Source organism: Mauremys reevesii, linkage group 25 (assembly GCF_016161935.1).
Source record: "Mauremys reevesii isolate NIE-2019 linkage group 25, ASM1616193v1, whole genome shotgun sequence".
Taxonomy (NCBI): domain Eukaryota; kingdom Metazoa; phylum Chordata; order Testudines; family Geoemydidae; genus Mauremys; species Mauremys reevesii.
In genome coordinates this window covers 12,271,699-12,298,582 of record NC_052647.1, presented here as the reverse complement: position 1 = coordinate 12,298,582, position 26,884 = coordinate 12,271,699, and the positions used below count along the sequence as shown (strand labels likewise).

The following is a 26,884-nucleotide window of genomic DNA, read 5'->3' as shown; positions in this document are numbered from 1 at the left end:
GGTGGGGCGGGGAGCCAGGACTCCTGGGTTCCATCCCAGGCTCTGACAAGGGATTGGGGTCTCATGGTGAGAGCAGTGGGGGCTGGGAGCCAGGACTCCTGGGTTCTGTCCCAGGCTCTGATGAGGGATTGGGGTCTCATGGTGAGAGCAGGTGGGGCGGGGAGCCAGGACTCCTGGGTTCCAACCCAGGTTCTGATGAGGAATTGGAGTCCAGGCTCTAACAAGGGATTGGGGTTTTGTGGTGAGAGCGGCGGGGGCTGGGAGGCCGGACTCCTGGGTTCTGCTTAGGAGCCCTTCGCCCAGCAGATTATCTTCTTAAGAGGCCTGGGCAGGCGTCATGTCTGGTTACTATCCGGGAGCCGCAGGGCCGCCGGGCAAGGAGCATCTGGACTGCTGCTCCCCAGCACGGGAGGGCTGGCAGGAAGCCGTGCTGGGGCTCCAGGAGCAGGGCTGGCCTGACCATGAGGCGAACTGAGGCGGCCGCCTCAGGTGCCAGACTGTGGGGGGCGCCACTGGGGCCCAGAGTGTAGAAAATTGTGTCTGCTGGTGCACACGTATTCTCTCTGCTCGAGATGCACAGAGATGGTGGAGTGCTGGGCTCCATGTTCCCCAAAGACAATGAAAACAGAAGTTTCCATCCAACACATTCCTGGCGTGAAATCCCCAATGGTGACAAAGTGGAGAGACCACGGCTTATGCACTAAAACCCCAGAATGCTGCATCCTGGTTTTGTTGCAAACTCTTCCAGTCTAATGTTCCAGCCACATTGGATTCTACAGGAACGAAGGACTGGAAAAATCTGGCTAGAAATCTGGCAGGCCATGAGAAGGCAGCGAATCACCAGAGAGCAATCCATAGGGGGAAAGAGCTTGAGATGAGACTAAGGTTAGAGGCCACCAGAGATGATCAGCATCAAGAGAAGGCTGCATGAGAGTCTCTTTACTGGCAAAATGTTCTGAAAAGGCTCATTGCCACAGTGAGACCCAAAACCTAGCACCGCGGGGCACTTCAGATCAGCTGCATGTGCCAAACAACGGAAACTTCCTTAACATTGTGGAGCTGATGGCTGAGTTTGATGCTAGGCTCCAGGAGCATCTAAGAAGAGTCACCACCCAAGAAATGTCCACACACCACTACCTTGGAAAAACAATTCAAAATGAGGTCAGACACTTACTGGCAACAAAAGAAGATCGTGGCAGATCTGAACTCAGCAAGATATTACTCTGTTATGCGGGACGGCACAACTGACATCAGCCAGACGGAACAAATGACTTTAATGGTGCATTTTGTAAAAACAACAGAAGCTAGTGAAAATCTCCCTGCAATGGTGACTGTCAGAGCATTTTCTAGAATTTCCTGACATTGATGATACTACAGGAGCTGGTATGACAAATGTGCTTCTTAAAAAGGGGAATTGTGATAGCTGACATGAGAGGTCAGGGCTACGATAATGGTGCCAGCATGAGAGGAAAGACCAGAGAAGTGCAGATACGGATCCGAGAGTTACACCCTCGAGCGGTTTTTGTCCCATGCAGTCTCATTCATTGAACTTGGTGGCCAGTGATGCAGCATCAGCTTCTAGTGAGGCTGCTGAATTTTTTAATGTAATTCAAAGCCTCTCTGTATTTTTCTGTGCATCTACTCATCGATGGCAAATTTGAAGCAACATCTGGGAACATCCTCTCACATTGAGTGCCACACGCTGGGAAAGTCGAGTGGAGGCTCTAGCCTATCAAACAGCACACTGGGAAGACAGACGAGGCCGCAGTTGCCATTCTGGAGGATAATGCTAGGACAGGAGCTGTTCGTGGGAGAACAGTGGCAGAGGGAAATGGAATCGCCAGAAACATACATAACTCCACATTTCTGTGTGGCTTTGTGTTGTGGCCTGAGACACTGTTTGAAATAAAGGTTGTAAGCAAGAGACTCCAAGGTGCTGACCGTGAGCTATCTGGAGCAATGGAACAACTGGACAAAGCAAAGTCCCACCTACAGTCTGACCAGTCAGATGAGGGATTTCAAACCGTTCTGAAGAGTGCACAGACGTTGGCGGAGGAACTTCACACTGAAGCTATTTTCCCACCCATTCAGTCACCGACGAAGACGACATTTTGATTACGAGACCCGGGATAATCCCAGACGAGACCCCAAACAACAGTTCAAAGTTGAATTCTTTAACCGCGTGCTAGGTTGTGCAATACAGTCAGTTGAAGAACGTTCCATGCAGCTCAAGGAACACAGCAGTGTATGTGGGATGTTGTAGGATATTCCCAAACTCCTCACTCTACCTGAAGAAGACCTACCCCAGCAATGCAGGGCACTAGGTGACATGTGCGATATTGAGGGAGTGATTTAGGTGATGAACCGAAAGCCCTTTCAAGATACATTTCAGCAAGATCAACTCCAAAGGCTGTTCTGGAATAGATGTGCACCAATAAGATGACCACCCTTCTTCCAAATGCTTTTGTTGCTCTGCGCATACTTCTAACATTTCCTGTAACAGTTGCTAGTGGAGAACGCAGCTTCTCCAAGCTGAAGTTAATAAAAACTTTGGGGAAGTGACAGCTCAGTGGCTTGAGCACTAGCGTGCTAAACCTCAGGGTTGTGAGTTCAATCCTGGAGAGGGCCATCTAAGGCAAAAATCTGTCTGGGGATTGGCCCTGCTTGGAGCAGAGAGTTGGACAAGGTGATCTTCTGAGGTCCCTTCCAACCCTCCTCTTCTATGAAAACCCATCTGTGCTCCACAATGACACAGGAGAGGCTGGTCGGCCTTGCAACCATCTCAACAGAGCGGGAGCTGTCACAGAAAGCACCACTTTGATTATTCAAACAGATAAAAATGCCAGTGTTACTATGCAGACAAGAAAAGTTACATTTGCTGTCCAGGCATTTGAAAGTTTAGTGTTACTTAAAATTTTTGAACAAGGCATTTTAAGTTGTTAGTTCTCCTTTACTGGGGTAGGCAGCAGAGCAGGACCATGAGAGGAGCAGAACGGGAAGAAGGCAGAATTGAGACCTTTCAAAATGTTGGCCCAAGCGAGGGGGCTTGGGGGCATCATTTGAGCTCCCCGCTTCAGGAGCCGAATGTTGTGGGCCGGCCCTGCCTAGGAGCCAAGGCAGCCGGGGGGGGGGGCAGTGCACTTCCTGTCCACCGTGCTGACACACAGGCCCTGCGGCATGGGCACAGACGGGGATGTGCAGCAGCTCCAGGGGACACCCCAAGGCAAGACCCGCCACCACCCCTTTCAGGGAATCGCCAAGGCAGAGACTGGCTGTTCCCGGGAGAATGAACAGAACAGGGGGGTCCAGCTCTGAGCCTTTGGATACAGATGGTCGCTGAGGCACTGTCCCCAGGTTACAACAGGGATTGTCCCCATTTCACGGGGGGGAAACTGAGGCACAGAGAAGGTAAGTGACTCACTCATGGTCATACAGTGGCATAGGCAGGAACAGAACCCACAAGTCCTGACTCAGAGCCCCCCTGCACTAACCACTAGATCCCACTCCCTTCTCTAAGCTGGGTTTAGAACCCAGGAGTCCTGGCTCCTGCCCCCCCGTTCTAACCCAGCAGGCCCCACCCCCTCCCAGAGCCGGGAAGAGACCCCAGGAGTCCTGGCTCCCAGCCCCCTGCTCTAACCACTAGACCCCACTCCTCTCCCCGAGCTGCGCAGAGACCCCAGGAGTCCTGGCTCCCAGCCCCCTGCTCTAACCACTAGACCCCACTCCTCTCCCAGAGCCAGGGAGAGACCCCAGGAGTCCTGGCGCCAGCCCCCTGCTCTAACCACTAGACCCCACTCCTCTCTCCGAGCTGCGCAGAGACCCCAGGAGTCCTGGCTCCCAGCCCCCTGCTCTAACCACTAGACCCCACTCCTCTCCCTGAGCCGGGCAGAGACCCCAGGAGTCCTGGCTCCCAGCCCCTCCTGTTCTAACCCAGCAGGCCCCACCCCCTCCCAGAGCCGGGGAGAGACCGCCAGGAGTCCTGGCTCCCAGCCCCCTGCTCTAACCACTAGACCCCACTCCTCTCCCCGAGCCGGGCAGAGACCCCAGGTGTCCTGGCGCCCAGCCCCCTGCTCTAACCACTAGACCCCACTCCTCTCCCTGAGCCGGGCAGAGACCCCAGGAGTCCTGGCTCCCAGCCCCCTGCTCTAACCACTAGACCCCACTCCTCTCCCCGAGCCGGGCAGAGACCCCAGGAGTCCTGGCTCCCAGCCCCCTGCTCTAACCACTAGACCCCACTCCTCTCCCCGAGCCGGGCAGAGACCCCAGGAGTCCTGGCTCCCAGCCCCTGCTCTAAGCATAGCCCCAGTCCCTTGGCACACTAGAGAGGGGGAGCTCTGTGCTTGGCATGGGGCTGGGTCAGGACAGTGGGTGGCCCCCCAGGGACACACTGCGGGAACGGGGCCCTTGGCCAGACCGCTGCCCAGGCACATGGGAACGGGGGCCCCGAGCCATTGGCCCCGGCACTGCGCAGAGCCCCCCTGCCCCCCCCCCCCCAGCAGCCAGGCAATACACCCACCGGCCTCAAATCAACTACCTGAGCAGGAGGCGGGGCTCAGGCTTTGCACAGGCTCCTCCCACTGGGATGGGTGCCGAGCCAATGAGATGCAAGAGTGGCCCATCCCTTGTCAGGCCGCGTGCCCATTGGCTGATAGGCAAGCTGGGGCTCTGGCTCCGGCCCCCGTGGCCCCCAGGCAGCTGGGCCCCGAGGTTTGTCCTGGCTCCAGCAGAGCTTCAGGCTTCCTCTGCTTTCCCGGACGCCTGGGTCCCCCCCCCCCCCATATAGCCCGGGAAGCCGGGATCCGGGCTGGGAGTGGGGACAGGGCTGGGAGGCCCCTGGGTTGGACCCGAAGCCGCGGGTGTGTACGGCCCGTTTGGGAGCCTGCGTGTGACGCGAGTTTGGGGGCCTCACCTTGGGGAACGTCCCTGTTCGTGGCAGCAGCATCGCCCCCCTGCACATGTGGGGCAGGGCAGGGGCACAACATTCTGGATGCTGCAGCCCGGCCCTGTGAACCCAGCTCCCTGCCCCCCAAAACCCTCACACTATCCCGCAGCCCGGCCCTGTGAACTGCTGGGGGGGGGGGCTAGATCCCAACTCCCTGCCCCCCAAACCCTCACACTGTCCCGCAGCTCAGCTCTGTGAACCACCCGGGGGGGAGGCCTGGATCCCAGCTCCCTGCCCCCCAAACCCTCACACTGTCCTGCAGCCCGGCCCTGTGAACCACCGGGGGGGGGGGAGCAGGCCTGGATCCCAGGTCCCTGCCCCCCAAACCCTCATGCTGTCCCGCATCCCGGCCCTGTGAACCGCCGGGGCGGAGGCCTGGATCCCAGCTCCCTGTCCCGCAAACCCGCAGCCCAGCCTTGTGAACCGCTGTGGGGGGCTCCCCCCAGGAGCCAGTAGCCCTGCATGGAGCCAGGAACCGGGGGCTCAGCCCCTTCGTTCCTCTCCGGGGGCAGAGGTGCTTGGCACTGGCAGGGCAGACGCTCCCCCGCATGTGCACAGAGTCATGCTCCCCCAGGACTCTCTCCTCCCTGCTTCCCCCTGCGACAGCCCCGATGCTGCATGCTGGGCCCCCCGGCTGGCAGTGCTCTGCTCCCAGTCCCTGCAGCTGGCCGGGCGATAAGGATTTATCGGCGGCCGCAGCCGGCTGCCTCTGGCAGAGCTTCCAGCTCCCAGGCTGGGCAGGAAGGAGGGGGCTGGTCGATGACCCAGATGAGTCAGGCAGTGGGAAAGTGCAGGGATGCCCCCACCCCCAGGCCGGGCCTTGCCCCCCGCCCGGTGACTTTCCCAGCTCTGCTCTGCGCGGAGGCGTCAGGTTCCTCAGAAAGGGGCACCCAGGGGCAAGGCGGGTACTGGCCTCACAGGCTCCGCCCACACCGCAAACCCCGCCCACTCCAAAGGCACAATCAGGGCAGATTGAGCCGATCTCGGGAGGGTCACCTGGCTCTAGCTTCACCTGCAATCCCCCAGGCCCCGCCCACTCCTGGTCTCAGCCACAGCCAATTGGCCCAATCTCATGTGTTGCTCCGCCCACTTCCCATCTGCTTTGATCAGCAGGGAAAGGGTTAACAGAGCTGCCCTGTCAATCAGTTCTCCGCAGGGATCTGGCTGAGGCCAGCACGGTTTGCTCAGGCTCTCGGCAAACTCAGGTCCTGTTAGAAGGGTTCCTGGCACTAGTGCCAGGGGCTGCTGGCGTTACAGATACTCACCCTGGGGCAAACCCCTAGGGGAACTGCATGGCAGGGCACTGCCTGGCATGTGGGGGGCATGTTACGAGCCCTGCTTTGCACAGGTAGAGTGTGACTCTGCTTGGGAAATAGAACCCCGGAGTCCTGGCTCCCAGTATCCCCCACTTCCCTCCCAGAGCCAGGGATAGAACCCAGGAGTCCTGGCTCCCAGTATCCCCCACTTCCCTCCTAGGACCAGGGATAGAACCCAGGAGTCCTGGCTCCCAGTATCCCCCACTTCCCTCCCAGAGCCAGGGATAGAACCCAGGAGTCCTGGCTCCCAGTATCCCATATTCCCTCAGTTTATCAACACCAGCGGGTTCAGATCAGTGCCAGTCTCCATGGGGCAGAGGGGACTGGCCTGTTTGATCTTTAAACAAGAGCTGAGGCCGTGGGGCAGTGGGGAGAGGGGGGCCCTGCTTCACCCCAGTCTGAGTCCTGATAACCCTCCATCTCCCTGCTCCGTGACAGGGAGCAGGGGAAGGTGGGGTGGGGGCAGGTGACCCAGCTCTTGTTTCGCTGGCTGAGAAGGCGCCCGGGAGCAGGGCTGGGCATTGGATTGGTCAGGCTGGGTGTCCGTAAAGCGGGGAGCACAGAGGTGCTTGGGGGAGGCCACGGGGGCACAGCTGGGTTCTTGCATCCCAGCTTCCACCCCCCCTCTCCGCCCGGCAGCTCAGATTTCCCAGCATCCTGCAGCTCCGTTCCCAGCCACCGGGCTGCTTCCCCCCCCCCCCGCCCCCGGGTTCCCCGCACAACGCCAAACGCTCCCACTCCTGGGTGGAAAACTCCCTCCCGCCCACCCCTGTCTTCATCTACCCCCCCACCCCCACACTCGCCTTGTCGCTGAAACAGACCCACTGCCCTCTGCCCACAGGCCCTAAGCCAGTGTGACAAACCGGCAGCTTCTCCTCCATGGCCCATACGCCGGGCTGCCGGCAGCGTCCTCGCCAGCAGAGACAGAGCAGCCTCCAAGCTAAAGGAGACTCCCCCTAAGCAGTATAGGGTCTAGGAGGCATGGGGGACTGGAGGGCAACAGTGGGGGCCAGGGATCCTGATTGGCTAAGAGAGGGCAATGACCCTCCTACTGGCCTCTCTCTGCCCCCGGCCCCACCTGTTCCCAGTGCTCAGGAGCAGCTGGGGCTCTGCCACCCGCAGGGCCCAGCTCCTCTCCCTGCTGCTGCATGTCCCGCCACGTCCCGGAGCTGCCCGGCCCCAAGCTGCAGCAGCCGCAGCGCCGCGTTCCCACGGGTCCCCTACCTGCAAACCCCGCCCACGCTGGGCCGGCTGACGGGCACTGGGGCACCCCAGCAGGGGGCAGCAGCCTTTCCAAGGGGGGGCGGAGAACGCTGGCCTAAGGCAGCTGGCTCAGTTCCCAGCTCAGCCGTGGAGCCCGCGGGCAGGTGGGGGCCTCTCACCGGGCCCCATTCCCCCAGGACGACGGGGAGCTTTGCGAGGCCAGGCCGTGTCCGCGCGGTGCCCACAGCGCCTGGCGTGACACGAGGGCCCCAATCTTGGGCCAGTGCAGGGGCCTTCCTGGCTCTGCCCCCGGCCTGCCAGGCTCCCGGCTCTGGCCCAGGGTCTCCAGGCTGAGTGGGGCGCCTGGGAAGCAGAGCCCGTGTCTCTGTTTGCTGCGGCCGGTTGCCCGGCAATGCGAGCAGCCCCAGCGATAACTAGCACTTTGCCTTCCCCGCTTTGTTTCCTGGCAGCACCAAGAGATTCCTGGAGAGAGACCCCCTCCCCCCGCTTGAGCAGCTTCCAGCGGCCCCCCTTCCAAGGCCCTGCGGTTCCTGGGAAGGCAGGGGATGAGGCTAGTCCCAAAGGAATGCAGCTTCCCACAGGGACCTGGAAGCTGAGCGGGAGGGGGGTAAAGCCAAGGAGTGGCAAAGGGGATCTGAGAGCTTCCAGGACAGCTGAGATGCAGAGATACAACCTTGGGGAGCCCAGGGCTGGGTTAGCAGGGGCTGCGTGTCGGGAGTGAGGGGCACAGGCAGAGTGGGGGGGCGACGCTGGGTTAGCAGGGGCTGCGTGTCGGGAGTGAGGGGCATCGGCAGAGCGGGGCGGGCGACGCTGGGTTAGCAGGGGCTGCGTGTCGGGAGTGAGGGGCATCAGCAGAGCGGGGGGGCGACGTTGGGTTAGCAGGGGCTGCATGTCGGGAGTGAGGGGCACCGGCAGAGCGGGGGGGGGCGACGCTGGGTTAGCAGGGGCTGCGTGTCGGGAGTGAGGGGCCTCGGCAGAGCGGGGGGGGGGCGACGCGGGGTTAGCAGGGGCTGCGTGTCGGGAGTGAGGGGCATCGGCAGAGCGGGGGGGGGGGCGAGCCCAGGGCTGGGTTAGCAGGGGCTGCGTGTCGGGAGTGAGGGGCATCGCCACGGGTTTCACAGAGGGGCTGCGGGTTTCACAGAGACATCTGCCCGGCAGAGGCAGGAAGCTCCAGGCTCCATCTGGAGGCTCTGGCTCTGAAGGGAGGGAGAGGGGTTCCCCCTAACTCTGCCATTCCCAGCCCAGCGAGGCCCCGGAGGTTCATTCCCCTGGGGCCGGGGGCGGCTGGAGACAAACCTTCCACACACGAGCAAAGCAGCCGGGTTTGCGGGACTGGCCCCAGCCGTTCCCCTCCCTGGGAAGGCAGGTTCTCCACGGCCCGCAGCCCTCCGCTCCCTGTCCCTGTCCCTGCCCTGAGCGGGGGCTGCCTGGCAAAAAATGAAACATCCAGCCTCCCCTCCTGGGGGGGCGGGATCTGCCCTGGTGGAGGGGGTGGGGTGGATCCACCCTGGGGGGATGGGATCTGCCCTGCGAGGGTGGGGGTGGATTGGATCTGCCCTGTGGGAAGGTGGATCCACCTGGGGGGGTGTTGATGGGATCTGCCCCGGGGCGAAGGTGGATCCAACCAGGGGGGGGTGTTGATGGGATCTGCCCTGTGGGAAGGTGGATCCACCCTGGTGGGGGTGTTGGTGGGATCTGCCCCGGGGGAAGGTGGATCCACCCAGGGGGGTGTTGATGGGATCTGCCCTGTGGGAAGGTGGATCCACCTGGGGGGAGGGGGGTTTGATGGGATCTGCCCTGGGGGAAGGTGGATCCACCCTGGTGGGGGTGTTGATGGGATCTGCCCTGGGGGAAGGTGGATCCACCCGGGGGAGGGGTTGGTGGGATCTGCTCTGCAGGGAGGGTCGGGGTGGATCTGCACTGGTGGGGAGCGGGGGCATTTTTGCAGCCAAATGACAAAACCCGGCCTGCGTTTGTACAAACCCCGGCAGAGGCAGCATGCTGCTATGCAAAGCTGCAAAGGCCAAACTCCCCTCCCCTCCCCACGGGGATTTCTGTAAAGCATTTGCTTCCTCTTATCACTCGAAACCCACTCGCCAACGCACTGTCAAATTCTGTAGTCCCACAACGTAGCCTCGAGTGAGCTGCTTCGGGTCTGGCAGGGCCTCTGCATTCCCCAAACGCCCCCGGCCCTCAGCAGCTGGGAAGAAAACCCAAAAACGCAGGGATAGTTTCTGTAGGGCCTACAGGAGAAGAATGGCTAATGCTCTCGTGCGCCCCCTGCTGGCTGCCTGCTGCAGCGCTCACACTGACGGACCCTACCTGCAGCAGCCCATTCCTACAGCTTCCCTGAGGGTGACCAAGGAGGCCTGGGGGCTTGGAGCGACCCAGCCTTGTTCGCTGGGGGGTCCTGTGGGGATTTCCCAGCCCAGGAGAGACCCCCCCCCCAGCAGTGGGGATTCTGTTCTCCTGGGAACGAGCAGCACGTGCCCGCGGCTCCAGCGCTGCCTCTGCAATGGGCAGGGCTCTCCCCACGCTGCCCAGAGCTGGCGCGTGTCTGCCGGCCCCCGGTGCCCCTCAGTCTCCACCCACAGGGTCAGGGGTGGGGGGCACAGCGGGGTAGCAGCTCCCGGCCCAGGCAGGCCAGGGGCAGCCTGCCAGGCACTGGGCTGGGGGGACCGGGAGGCCCGTGCGGGTTTGGTCCTTGGCTTGGAAAAACAAAAAAAGCTGATTTCAGCTCTTCTGAAGCACCTCAAATTGGATGGTAGCGTTAAACCGAGCGGCCGGGGGGAGGGTAGGGGGGGGTTACGGGGCCCAGGCCAGCAAAGCCACAGGCCCTGCGGGAGGCAGGGGAGCAGAGGGCTGGAAGGATTTGTGGCCAGCCACTCAGCAGCGCAAGGACCACGTGCCCCGGGAGGCCGTGGGTGTGAACAAGGCCGGCACGTCTCCCCTCCTGTCCCCTGAGGTTTGCTCTGCGGATGTGAAAGCTACAGAGTGTGAGGCCAGGGGTACGGGTGTGAACACGGCCCGGGCTGCAGCATGCGAGAGCCTTGCCGGGCGTGTCCGCGGCTCTGCCCGTGCGGCCGGGGCTGGGGGGGGCTGAACCCCAGGTCCCGGCTCTCCGCGGGGGAGGGGTTGGTCATGAGAGCCATGGCCCTGGGGGTCTGCGGGAAGCTGCGGTTTCACCCAAGGGCAAGGGACTCAGCGAGGGAGAAGCCCTGGGCCACTGAGGGCACCGAATGAGGCCGCCTGGGGGCGTGGGAGGGGCTCTGCATGCACTGCCCCACCTGCACCAGCAGAGGGCACACGTGCAGGCCCAGGTTCCCCTGTCCCGCCTACGACGCCCATGCCCCAAACAACAGTGGAGCAGAGCAGCCCCCGCTTGACCTCTGACCCCCCCCCACAGCTCCTAGGGGTCCTCACTCCCCCTCCCCCGCGCACCCAGCAGGCCAGTTCGATGCCTGGGCGTCTGCACTGCTACTTTCTGAGGGGGTGGGTGGGGAGGCGGGGTCCAAACGCTGGTCCCCGGGGCTGGCTCCTTCCCAGGGAGGTGCCTGGGGTCCAGCTGTCCATCACGGGTGTTCACAGCCCCCTCCTTTGCACCAGAGCAGCGTGCGCACGGACAGGGCTCTGTGAGTGGCCCTGCCGGGTGGTAGCCCCTCCACAAACACTGTTTGTCAGCGTGTGCCCCGTTGCTGTGTGCCGCCTGCCGATCTCCGCTCCAGAAGTGGCCGCATGTCGGAGAATCTGGGGGTATTTGGGATGACAAGAGAGTCACGTTGTCTCTTGCGCACAGCTGGCCCAGGCGTGGGCAGGGGCAGGTTACATCCGTGTACCCAGTATCCTTGGACATTTAATTAGCACTTAACGAGGACTGAGCCCTGGAGGTTGCCTACCCTGCGCTAGGCACTGGCCCCTGCCAGCTGACTGGGGCTCCGGATTGTGGAACTGCCGTGTGGACACACCCCTAAACCTTAGCTCCAGCCCGACGGAGTGTGACACCTGCTGTCCACAGCCAGTATTGCACAACAGCACAGAGCAGTGGGTCTCAACCGTGTGTCCTGGTGACCCTTTCCCACAGCAAGGCTCTGAGTGTGACCCCCTGAGCCAGCCAGGCCCCCCTATGCAAGAGCCAGCGCCCCCTCTCTCTCGTTCCCACTCCCAGCCTCCCCATTTCTAGCATTCTAGCCTGCTTTGCCATGCACCAAGCAGGGTCCTGAGCCTCTCCAACCCTCGGAGAAGACACTGTTCAGATCTGCCCCGCAGCAGCGGGAGATATGGGCCAGGAGCACCTCGGGGGGAAGGTGAGAGCTCAGAGCACGCACAGGTGGAAGTTGAACCTCAAACCCTCAATAGAACCAGCAAAGAACCCGGCACCCAGGACCCTGCCATGTAAAAAACAGGCAACCAGCTAGCGCCATCTGCCCTGTAGCGTTAAAACACTCCGCACCCACACTGCAGAGCATGTATTGTCAGTGTTATTAGGTGTATTACGGTAGCACTTAGCAACCTCAGACACAGAACAGAGATGGTCCCGGCACTGACCTCCTCTGTGCCCATCACCCGCTGCACATTCCAGGTTCGCCCCCCGAGGGCTGGTCCTTGGGCCCCACACCGGGCTCGCTGGGTGGGAGTTAGCAGCCGGTGCAGGAGCTCAGACTCCTCGACCTGGGTCCCTTCTGGCCTGACACTCCAGGACTCCAGCACCCGTCCCCTTAGAAAGGCTGCGTCTGTGCTAAATCAGGGTTCCCCCACGCCCCGCTGCACAGAGGAGCCCTTGCCATCCACTCCACATTGAACCTAGGGTTGCCAACTTTCTACTCGCACAAAACCAAACACCCTTGCCCCGCCTCCTGCCCCGCCCCATCGCTGAGGCACCGCCCCCTGCTCACTCCATCCCCCCTCCCTCTGTCGCTCACTCTCCCCACCCTCACTCACTAGCTCATTTTAACCGGGCTGGGGCAGGGGTGCGGGAGAGGGTGAAGGCTCCAGTTGGGGGTGTGAGCTTCAGGGTGGGGCCAGAAATGAGTTCAGGGTGTGAGAGGGGGCTCTGGTCTGAGGCAGTGGGTTGGGATGCAGAAGGGAATGAGGGCTCCAGCTGGGGGGTGTGAGCTCTGGGGTGGGGCCAGGGATGAGGGGTTTGGAGTGCAGGAGAGGGCTCCAGGCTGGGGCAGGGAGTTGTGATGCAGGGGGGGTGAGGGCTCTGGTATGGGGCCAGGGATAAGGGATTTGGGGTGCAGGAGAGGGCTCCAGGCTAGGATTGAGGGGTTTGGAGGCGGGAGGGGGGATCAGGGCTGGGGCACGGGGTTGGGGCATGGGAGGGGTCAGGGTGCAGACTCCGAGTGGTGCTTACCTCAGGCAGCTCCTGGAAGCAGCGGTATGTCTCCTCTCCCCTCCCACGGTTCCTGGCCAATGGGAACTGCAGAGCTGGTGCCTGGGCAGGGGCAGGGGCAGCGTGCAGAGCCCCCTGGCTCCCCCACACTACGCATAGGAGCCAGGGGGAGACATACTGCCACTTCTGGGAGCCGTGCGGTGTCACGGCAGGCAGGGAGCCTGCCTTAGCCCCAAATGGACTTTTAACAGCCCAGTCAGCAGTGCCGACCGGAGCCACCAGAGTCCCTTTTCAATGGGGTGTTCCGCAGGGCCACCCAGAGGATTCTGGGGGCTCAGGGTCTTTGGCGGCGCGGGGCCCTTCCGTTCCGGGACCCGCTGCCGAAGTGCCCCGAAGACCCGCGGCGGGGCCCCGCCGAATTACCGCCGAAGTGGGACCCGCCACCGAAGCGCAGCCTGGTCTTCGGCGGTACTTCGGCGGAGGGGGGCCCCCTCCGTGGCTCTTCGGGGCACTTCGGTGGCGGGTCCCGGAACAGAAGGGCCCCCCGCCGCCGAATTACCGCCGAAGACCAAGCTGAACTCAGCGGCGGGTCCCGCTCCGTCTTTGGCGGTAATTCGCCAGCGGGGGGTCCTTCCACCCTGGAGCGGAAGGACCCCCCCGCCAGCGAAGACCGGGAGCAGAAGCAGCTCCTGCGCCCAACCCCGCAAGAGTTTTCCGGGCCCCCCGGAGCGAGTGAAGGACCCCGCTTCAGGGGCCCCGAAAAACTCTGGTGGGGGCCCCTGTGGGGTTCGGGGCCTGGGGCAAATTGCCCCTCTTGCCCTCCCCCGGGCGGCCCTGGTGTTCCGGTCGAAAACCTGACACCTGGCAACTCTAATTGAACCCCGCTCCTCTCTCCTACACACTCCCATTCCCCGACCTCTCCTCAGCCCTGCCCTCCACGCCAGGCTCCCTCTAGTGCCGACTCCACCACGTGCCCCAAAGCCAGGCGCCCTCGACTCCTCAAGCACAACATCGACTTGCTGCTGCTGCTGCCAGTGTCTGGGACGTCCCCATGGTCTCCCCGCGCTGGTGCTGGGCTGTGTTGATGGTGATGTTTGGCGTGATGACGGGGGCCCCAGGCACCAGACACAGACCGGCTGGGCACCCTAAATGTGAGAACCACTCAGGGGCCCCGGGGGCCGAACCCAGCACTGATCTGCCGCCGGAGGGGGCCTCTCTCCCCACTGGGACCCTGCGCCCCAGGGCTGGGTCTGAGAGCGGGTCGCACCCCAGTGGGGCTGGCGACACCCGGCTCACTGAACTGCCCTGGGCAAGCGGGAGAAGCCGACCTCCGACCTGCTGCTTAGGCGACCTCTGACCCCTGACCCCTTCCATTTGGGCGACCGCTGACCCCTCACCCCTCCATCTGAGCTGTCCTCTGACCCCTGACCCCTGTTGCTTGGGTGATCTCTGAAGCCCTCTAAACTCCAGTGACCTTTGACCTTTCATCCCATCCTATTTTAGTGACCTTTCACCTACTGCCCTTCCAGACCCTGATGACCCGCCCGTGACCTCTCGCCTGACACCCGCTGACCTCTGACCCCGACCCCCCCCTCGAGACCTCCGCTGTGACCCCTGACCTCCCCCGTTCCACACCCCGGTGACCCCTCACCGGAGCCGCGCCGGGAACGACTCGCCCCGTCGCCTGGCAACGCCACTTCCGGTGACGTACGGCGCTGGCAGGGAAGCGCTTCCGCCCGGAGAGGGGCCGGCCGCTTCCGGGTTCTGGCCCGCAGCTAAGATGGCGGCGGCGGCGGGAGGCGGGGGAGCAGCGGGGCCCCCCCCGGGGACGGAGTGAGCAGCGGAGCCGGCCGGGCCCCCCCAGGTGGGGCCATGGGGGAGCTGTGGGGGGGTATGGGGGTATTTGGGGCCAGGGGCTCTGGGGGTTACTTGGGGGCCGGGCACGGGGGCTCTGGGGGTATTTGGGGGCCAGGCACGGGGGCTCTGGGGTATTTGGGGGCCAGGGGTCTGGGGGTATTTGGGGACCAGGGGCAGGGGTCTGGGGGTATTTGGGGACCGGGGCAGGGGGTCTGGGGGGCTACTTGGGGGGCCGGGCACGGGGGGGCTCTGGGGGTATTTGGGGGACCGGGGGCAGGGGGGTCTGGGGGGTTACTTGGGGGGCCGGGCACGGGGGGGCTCTGGGGGTATTTGGGGGACCGGGCGTGGGGGGCGCTGGGCTGCGGTTAGGGGGCTGGGCTGTCCTATGTGAGGCTGTGGGGCGGTTCCAGGTGTGGTGGGGGAGCAGGGCCGTGGGGCAGGTGTCTGGGAAGCCCTGAGCTCTGGGGGGTGCGCTGCGGACAGGGCTGCAGGTGGGAAGTGCCGGGGTTATGGGGGGGGGCTGGAGTCCCCCCAGCAGGCCTGGGGGGTGGTACTGGGGCAGGGCTATGGGTTTTTTCTGGTTGGAGGGGCTCAGTGGGCAGGCTGTGTGGGGATGGCCGGGGCTAGGCTGTGGGGAGTTTGGGCTGTAAGGGGATTGTCAGGGGATCTCTGGCAATTCCTGGCTTAGTAGGTTGGGGGGGGCCTTGGCTGTGGGGTGCCAGAGCTGACTAGGAGGCATTGGCTGGATGGGGAGCAGCAGGGCTGGGGCAGGTTTGGGGGGGTGCCAGAGGTAGGTCTCGGCTATGGGCAGTGTCTGGGGGGGACTCGGGGCTATGAGAGGTCGCTCTGGATAGCTGCATGGCGGAGAGGTGGTGAAGGGCCTTGGTTGGGGGGCGCCAGGGCCGTGGAGGGGACCACGAAGGGATTCCCTGCCAGAGGAGCTGCGGGAGCTCAGGTGATGGGAGGACCAGGGTGTCCAGGGCTGGCAGTTCTCAGAGGGCCCCCGCAACCCAGTGTGGCAGGAAGCGGCTTCTCCCTGCGTGCCAAGTATGGAAAGAGAGTGGGGACAGCACCGTGGGGGTGGGGCATGTGGGTGTAAGGTGAGGCTGGAGAGAGGTGTGGGGCAGGGCATGGGGCAGGAAAAGGCTGTGGGGAGAAAGGACGTTACGGGAGGCTTCCCTCTGTGCCTTACCCACTACTAACCACTCTGCGCTGCCCTGGCTTGGGGTGTTGCGCTGACTTACTGCCCTGCTGCCTGGATTTGTTCGTTGAAATGCCCTTCTCTTGCAGCGGCGTTGAGGGGTGGGGTGCAGACCTAGGGGAAGTGACAGGGTGCGGGGGGGAGGGGGTGTGTGTGACCTTCACCCCCTGTGCTAACGGTGAGCATCTGAACGTCGCCGCCTCCCTGAAAATAACCCCTTGTCTCTGGTCGCTCAGCAGCTCTGCTTTCCTGGCAATGCACGTGCACTGGCGTCCCGGCCACGCCACCCTGAGAACACCGTCCGCGCCCGTCCCGCCTTCTCAATGAATTCCGTCTCACCTGCCTCGGTGCAGTACGTCAGCCAGGACGAGCTGCGCCATTCAGATGGCAGGAAGCTCTTTAACCCCAGGGCCGGGGGCCAGGATGGGAGCTGCAATGGGCTGTTCCCAGGGGGAGCGCAGAGCCGCCAGCCCAGCGAACCTGACGAGGTGGACAAGATCAAGAACAAGCTCCTCTCGGCCTGGAACAACGTGAAATACGGTGAGCGCCCTGGGCACTGCCCAGCACGCTGGGTACAGGCACTTGTGCTGGCCTTAGGAGCAAGGAGACCTGCGTCCTGCTCTGACTCACCGCTCAGTCAGTGTGCTGGGATTTCAAACGTGCCGGGGGCGGCTTGGCCAGCAGGGAAGAGAATGATTAGAAGTCACTTGTCTGTGTTGGAATCGGGCTGCCCCCAAATGTGCTGTCCCTGGGGCTTTAACTCCCCCTGTTCCCAGTCTCCTGGGAGTGCTTGGCCTGTGCCAGCAGGAGCACTGGTGCAGTGACGGTAAAGGGAGTGTCCGTGTGTGGAAAAGGCTCTTCCCCCAGCCCTCGAGCTGGGGAGCGGCAGCTCCAGTGGTGGCAGCTGTTGGTCTGTGGGCAGCAGGCAGGTCGATGCATTGCGAGCTGCCAGTTGTCTTGTAGATTCCTGTGTCGGTACCCCTGGTGCTCGTGTCCCTGCCCCTGGCCATAGGGGAGCAGCCCGTCCCGGGTGCCTACAGGCTCTGTGGCATGGCCAGGCCTATGAGCAAGCCAGGCCTTGATGTTTGTGAGAATCCTGCCAGCTGGATTCCAGCCAGGGGGCCCTGCTGGGAGGCTGGGCTACCACCCGTGCTCAGCCCCAACTGTGTTGCGCCCCGAAGACTTTCCTCAGTCTGCCTTGAAATTCCTGTTCTAATCCCAGCCCTGAAACTGACACGCTCTGGACCCAGGGCAAGTCACTTAACCCTCTCTGTCTTCCCCGGCGGTCGACCGGCTCACCCACCGCCCAGGAGAGTGGCAAGGATCAGTCAGTCGGTGCCTCCACGGCCCCGTAGTACTAACGGTGCTCGGCGTGTCTTGCAGGCTTAGCAGGGTCCCTAAAAAATGGGGACTGTCTAGGCTAATGGCTACAGATTGGGCCTATCATTCTACCCAGGACAGCTGCGAGTCCCGCTCCTAGCAGGGTAGCAGAAACCTCGCCATGAGCGGAGAGGGTGAGGTTCCCCAGCGCAGCTGAGTGCAGGTTTCTCTTCCTGTAACTCCGTCAATTCAGGCTCCTCCAACTCACTGGCTGCTGCTGACGTGGCTGGAAAGCCCACACTCCCCCCAGTGCTGGCTCTGTTTGTGTCAGGGCATCGAGGGCTGACCTCAGACCTACCCTCCTCCTCCTGGGGGAGCCTATTGCCTGCCTGTGAGAGGCACTTTATCTTGCTGATAAACTTCGCAACGTCTGCTGCATCAGCATGTCAACAACGGCAGCTCTGTGTCCTGCGCTGCTCTGGGTGGTCAGGGGCTGGCTGCTGGGAGATCAGCTGTGCTCCTACAGAGCCCCTGGCCGAAGGTCACCTGCCTTAAGGAGGAGCAGGCGCCTCCTCCTGGGCCCTGGAGCAGCTGGGCTGAGGGGCTAATGCAGGAGTGTTTCAAAGGAATCGCTGCCTTGCAGCCCTGGGAGTGGCCAGGATCCAAGCAGGGTGGGTGCCGCAGGGCCATGGAGGGCTGGTAGTGCGCAGGGAGCAGGGAGCAGGTGAGCGAAATGCAGAGCTCGGACTGTGCGAGCTGAGAGCTATTCCTGGCCCCAGCTGGCGGATGCGCCCTCGCTCCAGGCTCGGACCCTGCTCATTGCTGGGCCAGCCCAGTTCCTCCCAGGCGCGCACTAAGCAGGGGGATTCGTGTCTGTCGCCTGTGAGTTCTCCTCCACCCCGGGGAGCAGCCCGTGCGGTGGCGTGTCTTGGTAGCACTGTCGGGTGTGTTGGAATGTCCCTGCTGCTCTGTGCTGGCGAAGGCAGGTCAGAGACGTGCCCCTTGCGTTTGGAGCAGGTGCGAGGTTTGGGAAGGCCCTTGGTGCCCAGAGTTTGTTCCACCGTCAGGGAGTGGCCCCTGGGAAAACGCTCTGCTGCCCAGCCAAGCCTTACCCCGAGGGCGCAGCGCTCCATTGGGCCGGGGAGTGGCACTCTCGACCACGGTCCCCGGAGCTCTGGCCGGTCTTTTGGATCTCTTGGGCCCAGGCCAAGACGCGAACCCCTTGAAGCTAAGGACCGAGGCCTTGATCTGGAGCCAGGGAGCCAGCGTAGAGAGTGGAGTGGAGGAGAAAGAAGCAACCCCTTTCGTCCCCACCCAGGGTCTAGATCAGTGCATGGCTGCGTCTAACAACCTGCTCCATGCTGCTGGCAAATGCTGATCGCAGCTCCTGGAGCCACCCACAGAGGGAATTTCAGGGCGAGGCTCTTGCTTGTTGCCTGTTTCACTTCCTCCAAAGGGCTGGAGCCGGTAGCTTAGAGCAGCAGAGTGACTTGGTGGGAGGGCCATGGCGCAGGCAGCGAGTGGAGCGGAGCGTTCCTGAGGGAGCTGCCCAGGGGACTGGCTTGGGTTTGACGGGGGAGGCTGCGGGGCAGGATTCAGCTGCCCCTTGACCCGCTCTGGCTTGCTTTGCACCAAGGCCTGGCTGCTGGCATGCAAGCAGGCGGGTGGCAAACACAACCAGAGCCATGGAGACGGGCGCAGTCAGCCCAACCCCCAGTGATTCTCTCCCCCCCTCGCCCCCAGCTGAGTACGTGGTGCCCACCTGACCTGATCGCAGTCGGGACGTGACGCTGAGAACAGGGCACCTCTGGAGCACCTGGGTAATGCCCCGTGGCAGCCAGCCAGGGCATCAGAGCTTTGTACACTGGCTGACTCCATGCCTTGTGCATACAGCTGAGGGTTATTGACTCTGGCAGCTGGGGAGGTTCAGCAGGAGGAAGGAGCTGGCTACTCTCTGGGACGGGAGGACACTGCTCACGTCTCTCTGCTTCTCCCCTCCCAGGATGGACGGTCAAGACTAAAACCAACTTCAGCAAGCTGTCCCCCATATACCTCTTCGGCCACGTCTATTGCTTCGAGGTGGAGGGTGAGTAGCCGGGTTAGCTCCGAGATCAGCCATGGCTCCACCTTGCTGTTTCACCAGCTTCTCGCCTTGGGGAGGAGGGAGGCAGCTGCGGGGTTGTGGCGTTTCCAAAAGGAGCAGTTCCGGTTTCTTCCTCACGGTTCGGGGAGGAGAGAAGTGTCAGCACCTCACACTTGTGTTGGGTGAAACGCTTCCCACCCAGCTCGATGCGGAATCCCCCGTCCCCAGTGTTTGGAGCCCTGGCCCAGAGCGCTGCCCTGCTGAGGGGGCTCCGTGCGAACATCGTCCCCTCTGGCTGCTGATGGCGCAGCGCTGAGAGGCTCCGAAATGGGGCCGTGATTGAGTGGGGAGGCCCCCATACATGTCTGGCTGGGGGTCCCCTGTGGCTGACTGGGCAGGGGGGTCTCTCCTGCAGAGGACGTGGAGCGGTTCCAGAAGGACTTTGCCTCCCGCATCTGGCTCACCTACCGCCGGGAGTTCCAGCAGCTGGAGGGCACCATGTGGACCACGGACTGCGGCTGGGGCTGCATGCTGCGCAGCGGGCAGATGATTCTCGCCCAGGGGCTCCTCATGCATTTCCTCGGCAGGAGTGAGTGGGGGGACACCGCAGAAATCCAGGGCTGGCCAGCGTGTGCCCAGGGCTCCCGGCTCCGTGCCGAGGCCCTGGTGGGTGGCAGGTGGGGAGGGCGTACGACACCCTGCAGGAGGCGGCAATGGGACCGTCTGCCCCCAGGGGAGAGTTCTGCCCCGAGAGCTGGCACAAGACACTGCACATGCTCAGCTGGTCGGGGTGGAGGGAGCAGCCGGTGCTCGGAGCACCCTGGGTCGTGTCCCTGCCTAGCCCCTCCCTAGGGCACTTGGCCTTTCACAACGCAGGTGGGTGTTTCTGAGGGAAACTGAGGCAGGGGCAGGCACAGAACCCAGGAGTCGGCCTCCCAGGTGGACAGGGCGTTTCTGGCCTGGACTCCACGAGTGACTTTCAGGCTGAGCTCTGGCCCTTGGAGAGGGGTATTGGCATCATGCCATGCGTGGACCCTGCCCCGTCCAGGGCACGCTTGTGGAACACGCTGCCTGTACCTCTCCTGTTACTCTTAGACTGGACCTGGCCCGACGCCTTGTTCACCACCAGCCTGGTGGAGATGGACCCCATGAAGCCCGTCTCTCTCGCCCGGCCTGGCAGCGCCAGCCTGCAGCAGCTGCCTGCCCTCGCTGTGGACAGAGGCAGGGACCCCTGGCGCATCTGGGCCCCGCTGCGCCCCCTCAGCCCGCAGGAGCTGGAGAAGGAGCGGAGCCACCGCACCATTGTCTCGTGGTTCGCCGATCACCCCCGGGCACCCTTCGGCATCCACCGGCTGGTGGAGCTGGGCAGGAGCTCGGGGAAGAAAGCCGGGGACTGGTACGGCCCCTCCATTGCTGCCCACATTGTCAGGTGAGCAGACGATGGCCCCCGGCACGGGGATCAATCCACGCTGGCTCCACCGGGGTGGCCCTGGGCATGACACGGGAGCCCTCCTGAAGCACAAGCCTGCGGCCTGCGATCTCCACCCCCGCGGCGCCTGGCGTTTTCCGGGCTGCAGGTGTCTGATCCCAGTCGCTGGGCTGGGGCGCGGCCAGGCCGCAGGACGCTCATTCTCTTCCCTTCCATCTCCTGCAGGAAGGCGGTCGAAGGCTGTTCGGAAGCCAGCGGCCTGGCTGTCTACGTATCTCAGGACTGCACAGGTGAGTGCTGTGCTGGGGGCTAGCCTGTGGCTGAAAGCTGACGTGCTCCATGGACCCCCGGGCTAGGGGGCGCTCTGACTCTCAGGTATCACACCTGGAGGCTGGGGGTCTCTCCCTGCCCCCAGGCTAGGATCTGACCCCCCCCTCCCCCTTGGCAGAAGAAGCCAGACTCTACTGGTGTCTAGGGTGGCACCAGGCTGCCAGTGACTAACCCCCCTCCCCTCTGTCTGGTGACCCACTCAGTGTACAAGGGGGACGTGGCAAGGCTGGTGTCTGGGAGCGACGGCCGGACGATGCCGGATCCCGGCGCCAGGCGGAAAGCTGTCATCATCCTGGTGCCCATGCGCCTGGGCGGGGAAACCCTCAATCCTGTCTATGTAGACTGCGTGAAGGTAGGGCGGGGGCAGGGGGCCCTGCTTGGTGGGGGAAGGAATGGGAGGCAGGACTTGTCCAGAAGTCCCTGGCTGTCTCGGGTACTTGTCCAGCCCCCCCTCACGTTAGTATCTGCCTGTCCCAATCTCTAATGCTCTCCGAAAGGCAGGGCAATGCTATTATCCCCACGGCACAGATGGGGAAACTGAGGCACAGAGCGGCTAAGGGAGGTCCCAAGGTGCCCCAGGGAGTCTGTCAGAGCTGGGAATTGACCCTGGGTCTCCCAGGTCAGCACCGTGTCCATCCTTCCTCTCCGTCCCCGTCTCGCCAGTTGCTCTGGCACAGCACGTCAAGCTGCCTTGAGCCAGGTCCCAGGGTAGGAACCTCCCGAGGCCCCGTCCTCCTGGAATTCCTCTCGGTGCCGTCCCCGTCCAGCTCCATTGTGGAGAGCAGCCCCGTTTAGCTGCCTGGATCCCTGCTGTGTGCCGGGCCCGTGCTGGGGGCAGGGCTGCGGCCGTGGGTGGGGCAGCAGGAAGTGAATGCCACGGCTGAGCCCCCCACTCCGTATCTCCGTCTCCTTCCAGGAGCTTCTGAAGCTGGAGCTCTGCATCGGGATCATCGGTGGGAAGCCCAAGCACTCGCTCTACTTTGTGGGCTACCAAGGTACGTGCCCGCAAGCCCTGCCCGGCGCCCGTCCCCGGCATGTTCGGGGCAGCAGAACGGGAGCGGCTGGGCAGAAAACCGGCTCTTCCCGTGGGAAAACTGCGGCCCCTTGGCAAAAAATGGAAACAACAGTTTCTGATTCGGAAACGCTGCTGCGGTGCCTCCTGGGAGTTGTAGTTGGGGTCGGCTCCTTGATCGAACTAAAGTTCCCATGATACACCACAGTCTCCCCCTGGTGCAGGGAGGTGGTTGTCTCATGGGAGTCCCTGGCCACAGTGCATCATGGGAGATGTAGTCTGTCTGGGGAGCCTGGCCCATAGAAGAAGGGGGAACAGGAGGGAACCAAACTACAGTTCCCATGTGGCACCACAGCAGGGTCTGAGTTACAGAGCTTTGGGTGCTGGGGCCGGTGTGATCCCGGCTGCTGAGCTCCTGCTGATGCTCCCCCCGCCCCCCCCTTGCCTTCCAGACGACTTCCTGCTGTACCTGGACCCCCACTACTGCCAGCCCTTCGTGGACACCACCAAGGAGAACTTCCCCCTGGAGGTCAGTACGAGCCGGGGGGCGGGGGGGCAGCTCCTGCCGGGGGCTGGCCCCATGGAGTAACCCGCCTACACGCTCTCTCTCCCAGTCGTTCCACTGCAGCTCACCCCGCAAAATGGCCTTCAGCAAAATGGATCCCAGCTGCACCATCGGCTTCTACGCCGGCGACGGGCAGGAGTTGGACACGCTGTGCTCGGAGCTGACCAGGGTAATGGCCGCAGCGGGCAATGCCTTGGTGCCGGCTGGAGTAGGGACCGGCCGGGGGGGCTCTGCTGCGGCCCCAGGGCGCCCTGGCCGTAGCCCTGCCGCAGCCCCTGGGTGCCTGGCCTCGGCGCCGTGCGTGTGGGCACCTGCCTGGGAAAAGCGCCGGGTGGATTCTGCCTCCTGCCACTGGCGGAGACTCAAGCCCGCCTCAGTATCTGGATCCTGGCGGGTCAGGGCAGGGCAGCTCCGTGCTCCTCCCCCAATGCGTGCCCATGCGGAACCCGCCGTGCCAAGCCGAGGGGCTGATGCCGCCACTGGCCCCAAGCCTGCAGCAAAGGGGCTCCCTGAGGTGCTGCTTGGGAGCAGGGGGGCGCCGCGTGGATTTTGCAAGCAGATAACGTGTATATGGCGAGGGGGGGGTGGCTCTGTCTCCCTTTTGTGGCCCTCTGACCCCAGCCCTCCGCCCCCCAGGTGCTGAACTCCTCGTCGGCCAAGGAGAAGTACCCCATGTTCACGGTGACGGAGGGCCAGGCGCAGGAGTACGGGCTGGCCGAGCTGTGCTCCCGCTTCTCCCAGCAGACCGTGCAGCTCCCCAGGCGCAGCAAGCCCAAGGCGGCCACCTCGGACGAGTTCGTCTTCCTGTGAGCTGGGGGAAGCCGCTCCCCCCTTATTTATTACTTATTTATAGAGACACGGCGGGGGCCACGGGCTGCCCTGCCCACCATGTCACAACACTGGCGGTGCAGCAGGGGGTGCTGGGACGTGGCTCGAGGGCGCCCCCTGTGGGGACAGGCAGCTGGCGAAGGACGCGCCGGCGAACTGGAGCGCCCCCTGCTGCACGCTGTGATTTACACTGGAATAAATCCCTGGCACGCGGGGGAGAGCGGTGCCCTCACCTAGGCCGGGCCTGTTACTGCGCTAGGATCTAGCGCCCCCTGGAGCTGATCGACTGCTGCGCGGGTATTTGCTGTTTCCAGCTGGAGTCTGGCTCTGCCCGGCTGCCATGGCAGGACCCGGCTGCCCCACGGCTGCAGCCTGGCCGCAGAGGGAGCTGCCATCTGCAAGCACTGACCCTGTGAGGTGGGGGGAGGCCTGTATCCCCTAGGGGACCCTAGCACTGCTCTCCCCCAGCCCCCCGTCCTTGTGCATCAGCCCTCGCACCACAGGGAATGAGACTAGGCCTCCGAGCCAGCCTGGGGCTAGGCCCTTCCCCCCCCGGCTGTCACTGGGGGGAGGGCAGGGAGCAGAGCCACAGGGCTCGTGGGGGGGCACCAGGCAGCCCCTCCCTTGCTCTGATCCAGCCCTGGCACAGTGGAAAGCTGCAGCCGGGGGCCCCATGGCTTGTAGGGTGGCGGCCGGCTGAGAGGGCTTTAGCATGGGAATGGAACCAGCCATGTGCGCCCTGTGTAGGGGGGGGCACGGGGGGCAGGCTCTCCCCACCCCCCCATCAGCACCCCCCAGCCCGGGGCAGCCCAACGGAGCAGGCTCCTCCTGCAGCGGCGTCAGAACATCAGCCCCAGCTGCTGGTTTCGAATGGACCTGGTTTATTTAGGGTGGGTGCCCCCAGCTCAGGACAGAGTTGGGGGGGGGCTCCCCTCGCCGAAGTCCGGCACCCGTTGGGCCTCCCGTGTACGGTCCTGCGGGAAGGCGAAAGCTGGGGCCCGCGTGTGACACGGGGGGGCAGGGCTGCTCCCAGCTTCTCCAGGGTGAGCTACGGCAGCTCAGGGGAGGGGGGTCGGGCTGGGCGCTGCACCTGCTAAGCTCGCGGTCCCCGTCCCCCCGAGCGCTGGCCTGAAGGGCTCAGTCTAGCTAGGCAAAGGGGGGGGGGCAGCAGCGAAGCAGCCCCAGCTGTGCTGCCTCCTGCTCTGGGGCTCCCCCCTAGTCAGCGGGCTGGGCGCGCAGCTCCCTGCCGTATTGCCGGTAGTAAAGGCGGGCGTGATACTGCAGCTCCGGCAGCACCAGGCGGTAGCAGCTGGCGTGCTGGGCCGGGGGGAGGTCGGGCCGCAGCTTGTAGCCCAGGATGGCGGCGGTGTCGGGCTGCCAGGGCCGCAGCTCGTCGGCCGTCTCCTCCGGCCCCACGGCGTCCCCGGCCAGGCAGGTCTCCCGGGTCTCCTGCAGCAGCGAGCGCAGGGCCTCCAGCTCGCCCTTCATGCGCGTGTAGCCGTAGCGCTCCACCCGGCGCCACAGCACGGCCTGGAAGTACCGGTAGAGCCGCACGTCCAGCCAGTTCCACGCCCGGATCCGCCGCGCCAGCCCCGGGGCCAAGGCCTCGGCCTCGTCCCCGCCCCCCCGGCGGGCATTGAGCCGCACGTAAGCCAGCTCCTCCAGGCGCAGCCCCAGCAGCTCCCGTGCCAGCAGCAGGGACTCGTCGAAGTGCTCGGCGATGAGCACCAGCTGGAAGGTCTGGTTGAGCCGCTCCAGCTCCCGGTCCCATTGGCTGCCCCCTTCCTCCCCGCCGGCCTCCAGCCCCAGGTCAAAGGCCATGGGGTTCCTGGCCAGCCCGTTGCCCGCGGCGGCCGGGTCGTAGTAGCGCGCCGGGGCCTGCAGGAAGGCGGCCAGGGGCCGGGGGTGGCTGGCGAGGGCCCGGAAGGCGGGCACGGTGCTGCGGTAGTAGGCGAAGACGGACTGGAAGGTGCGGACGGGCTCGCGCAGGATGGTGAGGTAGAGGCTGTCCGGGGGCATGACCCGGCGCAGCTCGCCGGCCGCCAGCCGCAGGTGGCTGAGCAGCAGGTTGTAGCGGGCGGCGCCCGGCGGCAGCGGCTCCACGAAGGCGGCGGCGAAGCGCTGGGGGTAGGCGAACTGGTAGGTGTAGCGGGGGAAGGCGACGGTGAGGTTGTGCCGCTCGCCCAGGCGGAAGAGGAGGTTCTGCAGGGTGCTGCTGCCCGTCTTGTGAGTCTTCACGAACACCACGTTGGGGGGCGGGCGGCCGGCGCTCTCCCCCTCCCCCCGCAGCGGCTCAGGGGGGCTGGTTCTACCCACCTCCCTGCGGCGGGAGAGAGGGGGCAGGTGAGGGACCCCAGATGCTGCCCGGTTAGGCCCAGCCCCACGGCGCTGAGTCTGTGGGGGACAGGAGCGGGGGACAGGAGCGGGGGAGGGGAGGAGGACCCCGGTGTCCTGAGCGCCAGCCTGGGGCCCTGGCTGTGCGGCTCCAGGGTAAATCTCCCTAGCCCCTGCCCAGCCTCAGGGCCTGCGGGCACAACTGCCCTGCCTGCTGGCAAGGCCGGAGCGGGGGCACCCGGTGCCCACCCTGACCCTGCACCGCTTGTCAGCGTGGTGGTGCCAGGCTTTGCCAGCCGCAGCCTGGGCCCCAGCCAGCACCTGGGGGGCTCAGGGCCTGGCCCACCCATGGCAGGGATGGGGGGGGGAGAGAGACGCCCTGCCTGGGAGAACTGCCCCAGCAGCCACTAAATGCCAGGGAGTCCTTGGGGCCCGGCCTGTCCTGGGGTTGTGATGTGCCTGGTACAATGGGGAGGGGGATGCCTGGGCACTACCGTAATACACCCCCCCCATGTACAGTGCCGAGTGCTACTTTAATACCCCCCCCCCTGTACAGCACCAGGCGCTACAGTAATACACCATGTACAGCGCCTGGCACAATGGCAGCCTGAAGCAGCAGCCCCCTTGCTTTGCTTGCTGAGGTACGTGGCCATTGGGGAACCCTGGGCCCCACCCCAGCCTGCACTATGGGGGGTGGGGGGGGGTGTCATCCCAGCCTGCCCCCAACCAGCCTGCCCCCACAGCAAGAGCTGGGCCCTGAATTACAAGGGAGCCGTGGCCCAGCACCCACAGCTGCTCCTGGCCCTGCTGACAGCCACATTCAGCCCCTGCTGCCCCGGTTTGCTGAGCTCCCCCGACGCCCCCCCCCAGGTGCCAGATACTCACTGCTTGGCCGCCTGCCGGAGGAGCAGCAGCAGGAGCCCTGCCAGCAGCAGCGCACGGCACCGCCCCGGCACCGCCGAGCACCACAGGCGAACCAGGACCATCTCCCCAGCACTCCTGCCGCTCTGTGCCCAGCCTGGGGCCTCGCCACGCCTGCCCTGGCCCCTTAAACCGCTCGGCACGCCAAGGGCCGCCTGCCTCGCCCTCGCCTCACCTGCTAAGGCGGCTC

The 26,884-nt window shown here is 64.1% G+C and overlaps 2 protein-coding genes across 4 annotated transcripts; one reads left to right on the top strand and one right to left on the bottom strand.

Annotated features, from left to right (window-relative positions):
• The first annotated feature begins 14,548 nt into the window (after nucleotides 1–14,548).
• Nucleotides 14,549–23,794, top strand: ATG4D (autophagy related 4D cysteine peptidase). Of its 3 annotated transcripts, none has more exons than XM_039514082.1 (11): nucleotides 14,549–14,678; nucleotides 16,112–16,412; nucleotides 19,195–19,278; nucleotides 19,691–19,864; nucleotides 20,371–20,704; nucleotides 20,930–20,994; nucleotides 21,238–21,386; nucleotides 21,951–22,029; nucleotides 22,499–22,575; nucleotides 22,661–22,780; nucleotides 23,248–23,794. In XM_039514082.1, exons 2-11 carry the CDS (start codon nucleotides 16,196–16,198, stop codon nucleotides 23,419–23,421), a joined length of 1,473 nt encoding a protein of 490 aa, XP_039370016.1. In that variant the 5' UTR covers nucleotides 14,549–14,678; nucleotides 16,112–16,195; the 3' UTR covers nucleotides 23,422–23,794. The 3 variants fall into 3 exon arrangements, with proteins under 3 accessions (XP_039370016.1, XP_039370014.1, XP_039370013.1); XM_039514080.1 differs by having other exon boundaries at nucleotides 14,561–14,678; nucleotides 16,109–16,412; XM_039514079.1 differs by lacking the exon at nucleotides 14,549–14,678 and adding an exon at nucleotides 15,615–15,731 and having other exon boundaries at nucleotides 16,109–16,412.
• Nucleotides 23,795–24,654: 860 nt separating this feature from the next.
• Nucleotides 24,655–26,759, bottom strand: LOC120391241 (galactosylceramide sulfotransferase-like). The gene is made up of 2 exons (XM_039514713.1): nucleotides 26,659–26,759; nucleotides 24,655–25,759 (listed from the first exon to the last, which is right to left on the bottom strand). Exons 1-2 carry the CDS (start codon nucleotides 26,757–26,759, stop codon nucleotides 24,655–24,657), a joined length of 1,206 nt encoding a protein of 401 aa, XP_039370647.1.
• Nucleotides 26,760–26,884: the final 125 nt, after the last annotated feature.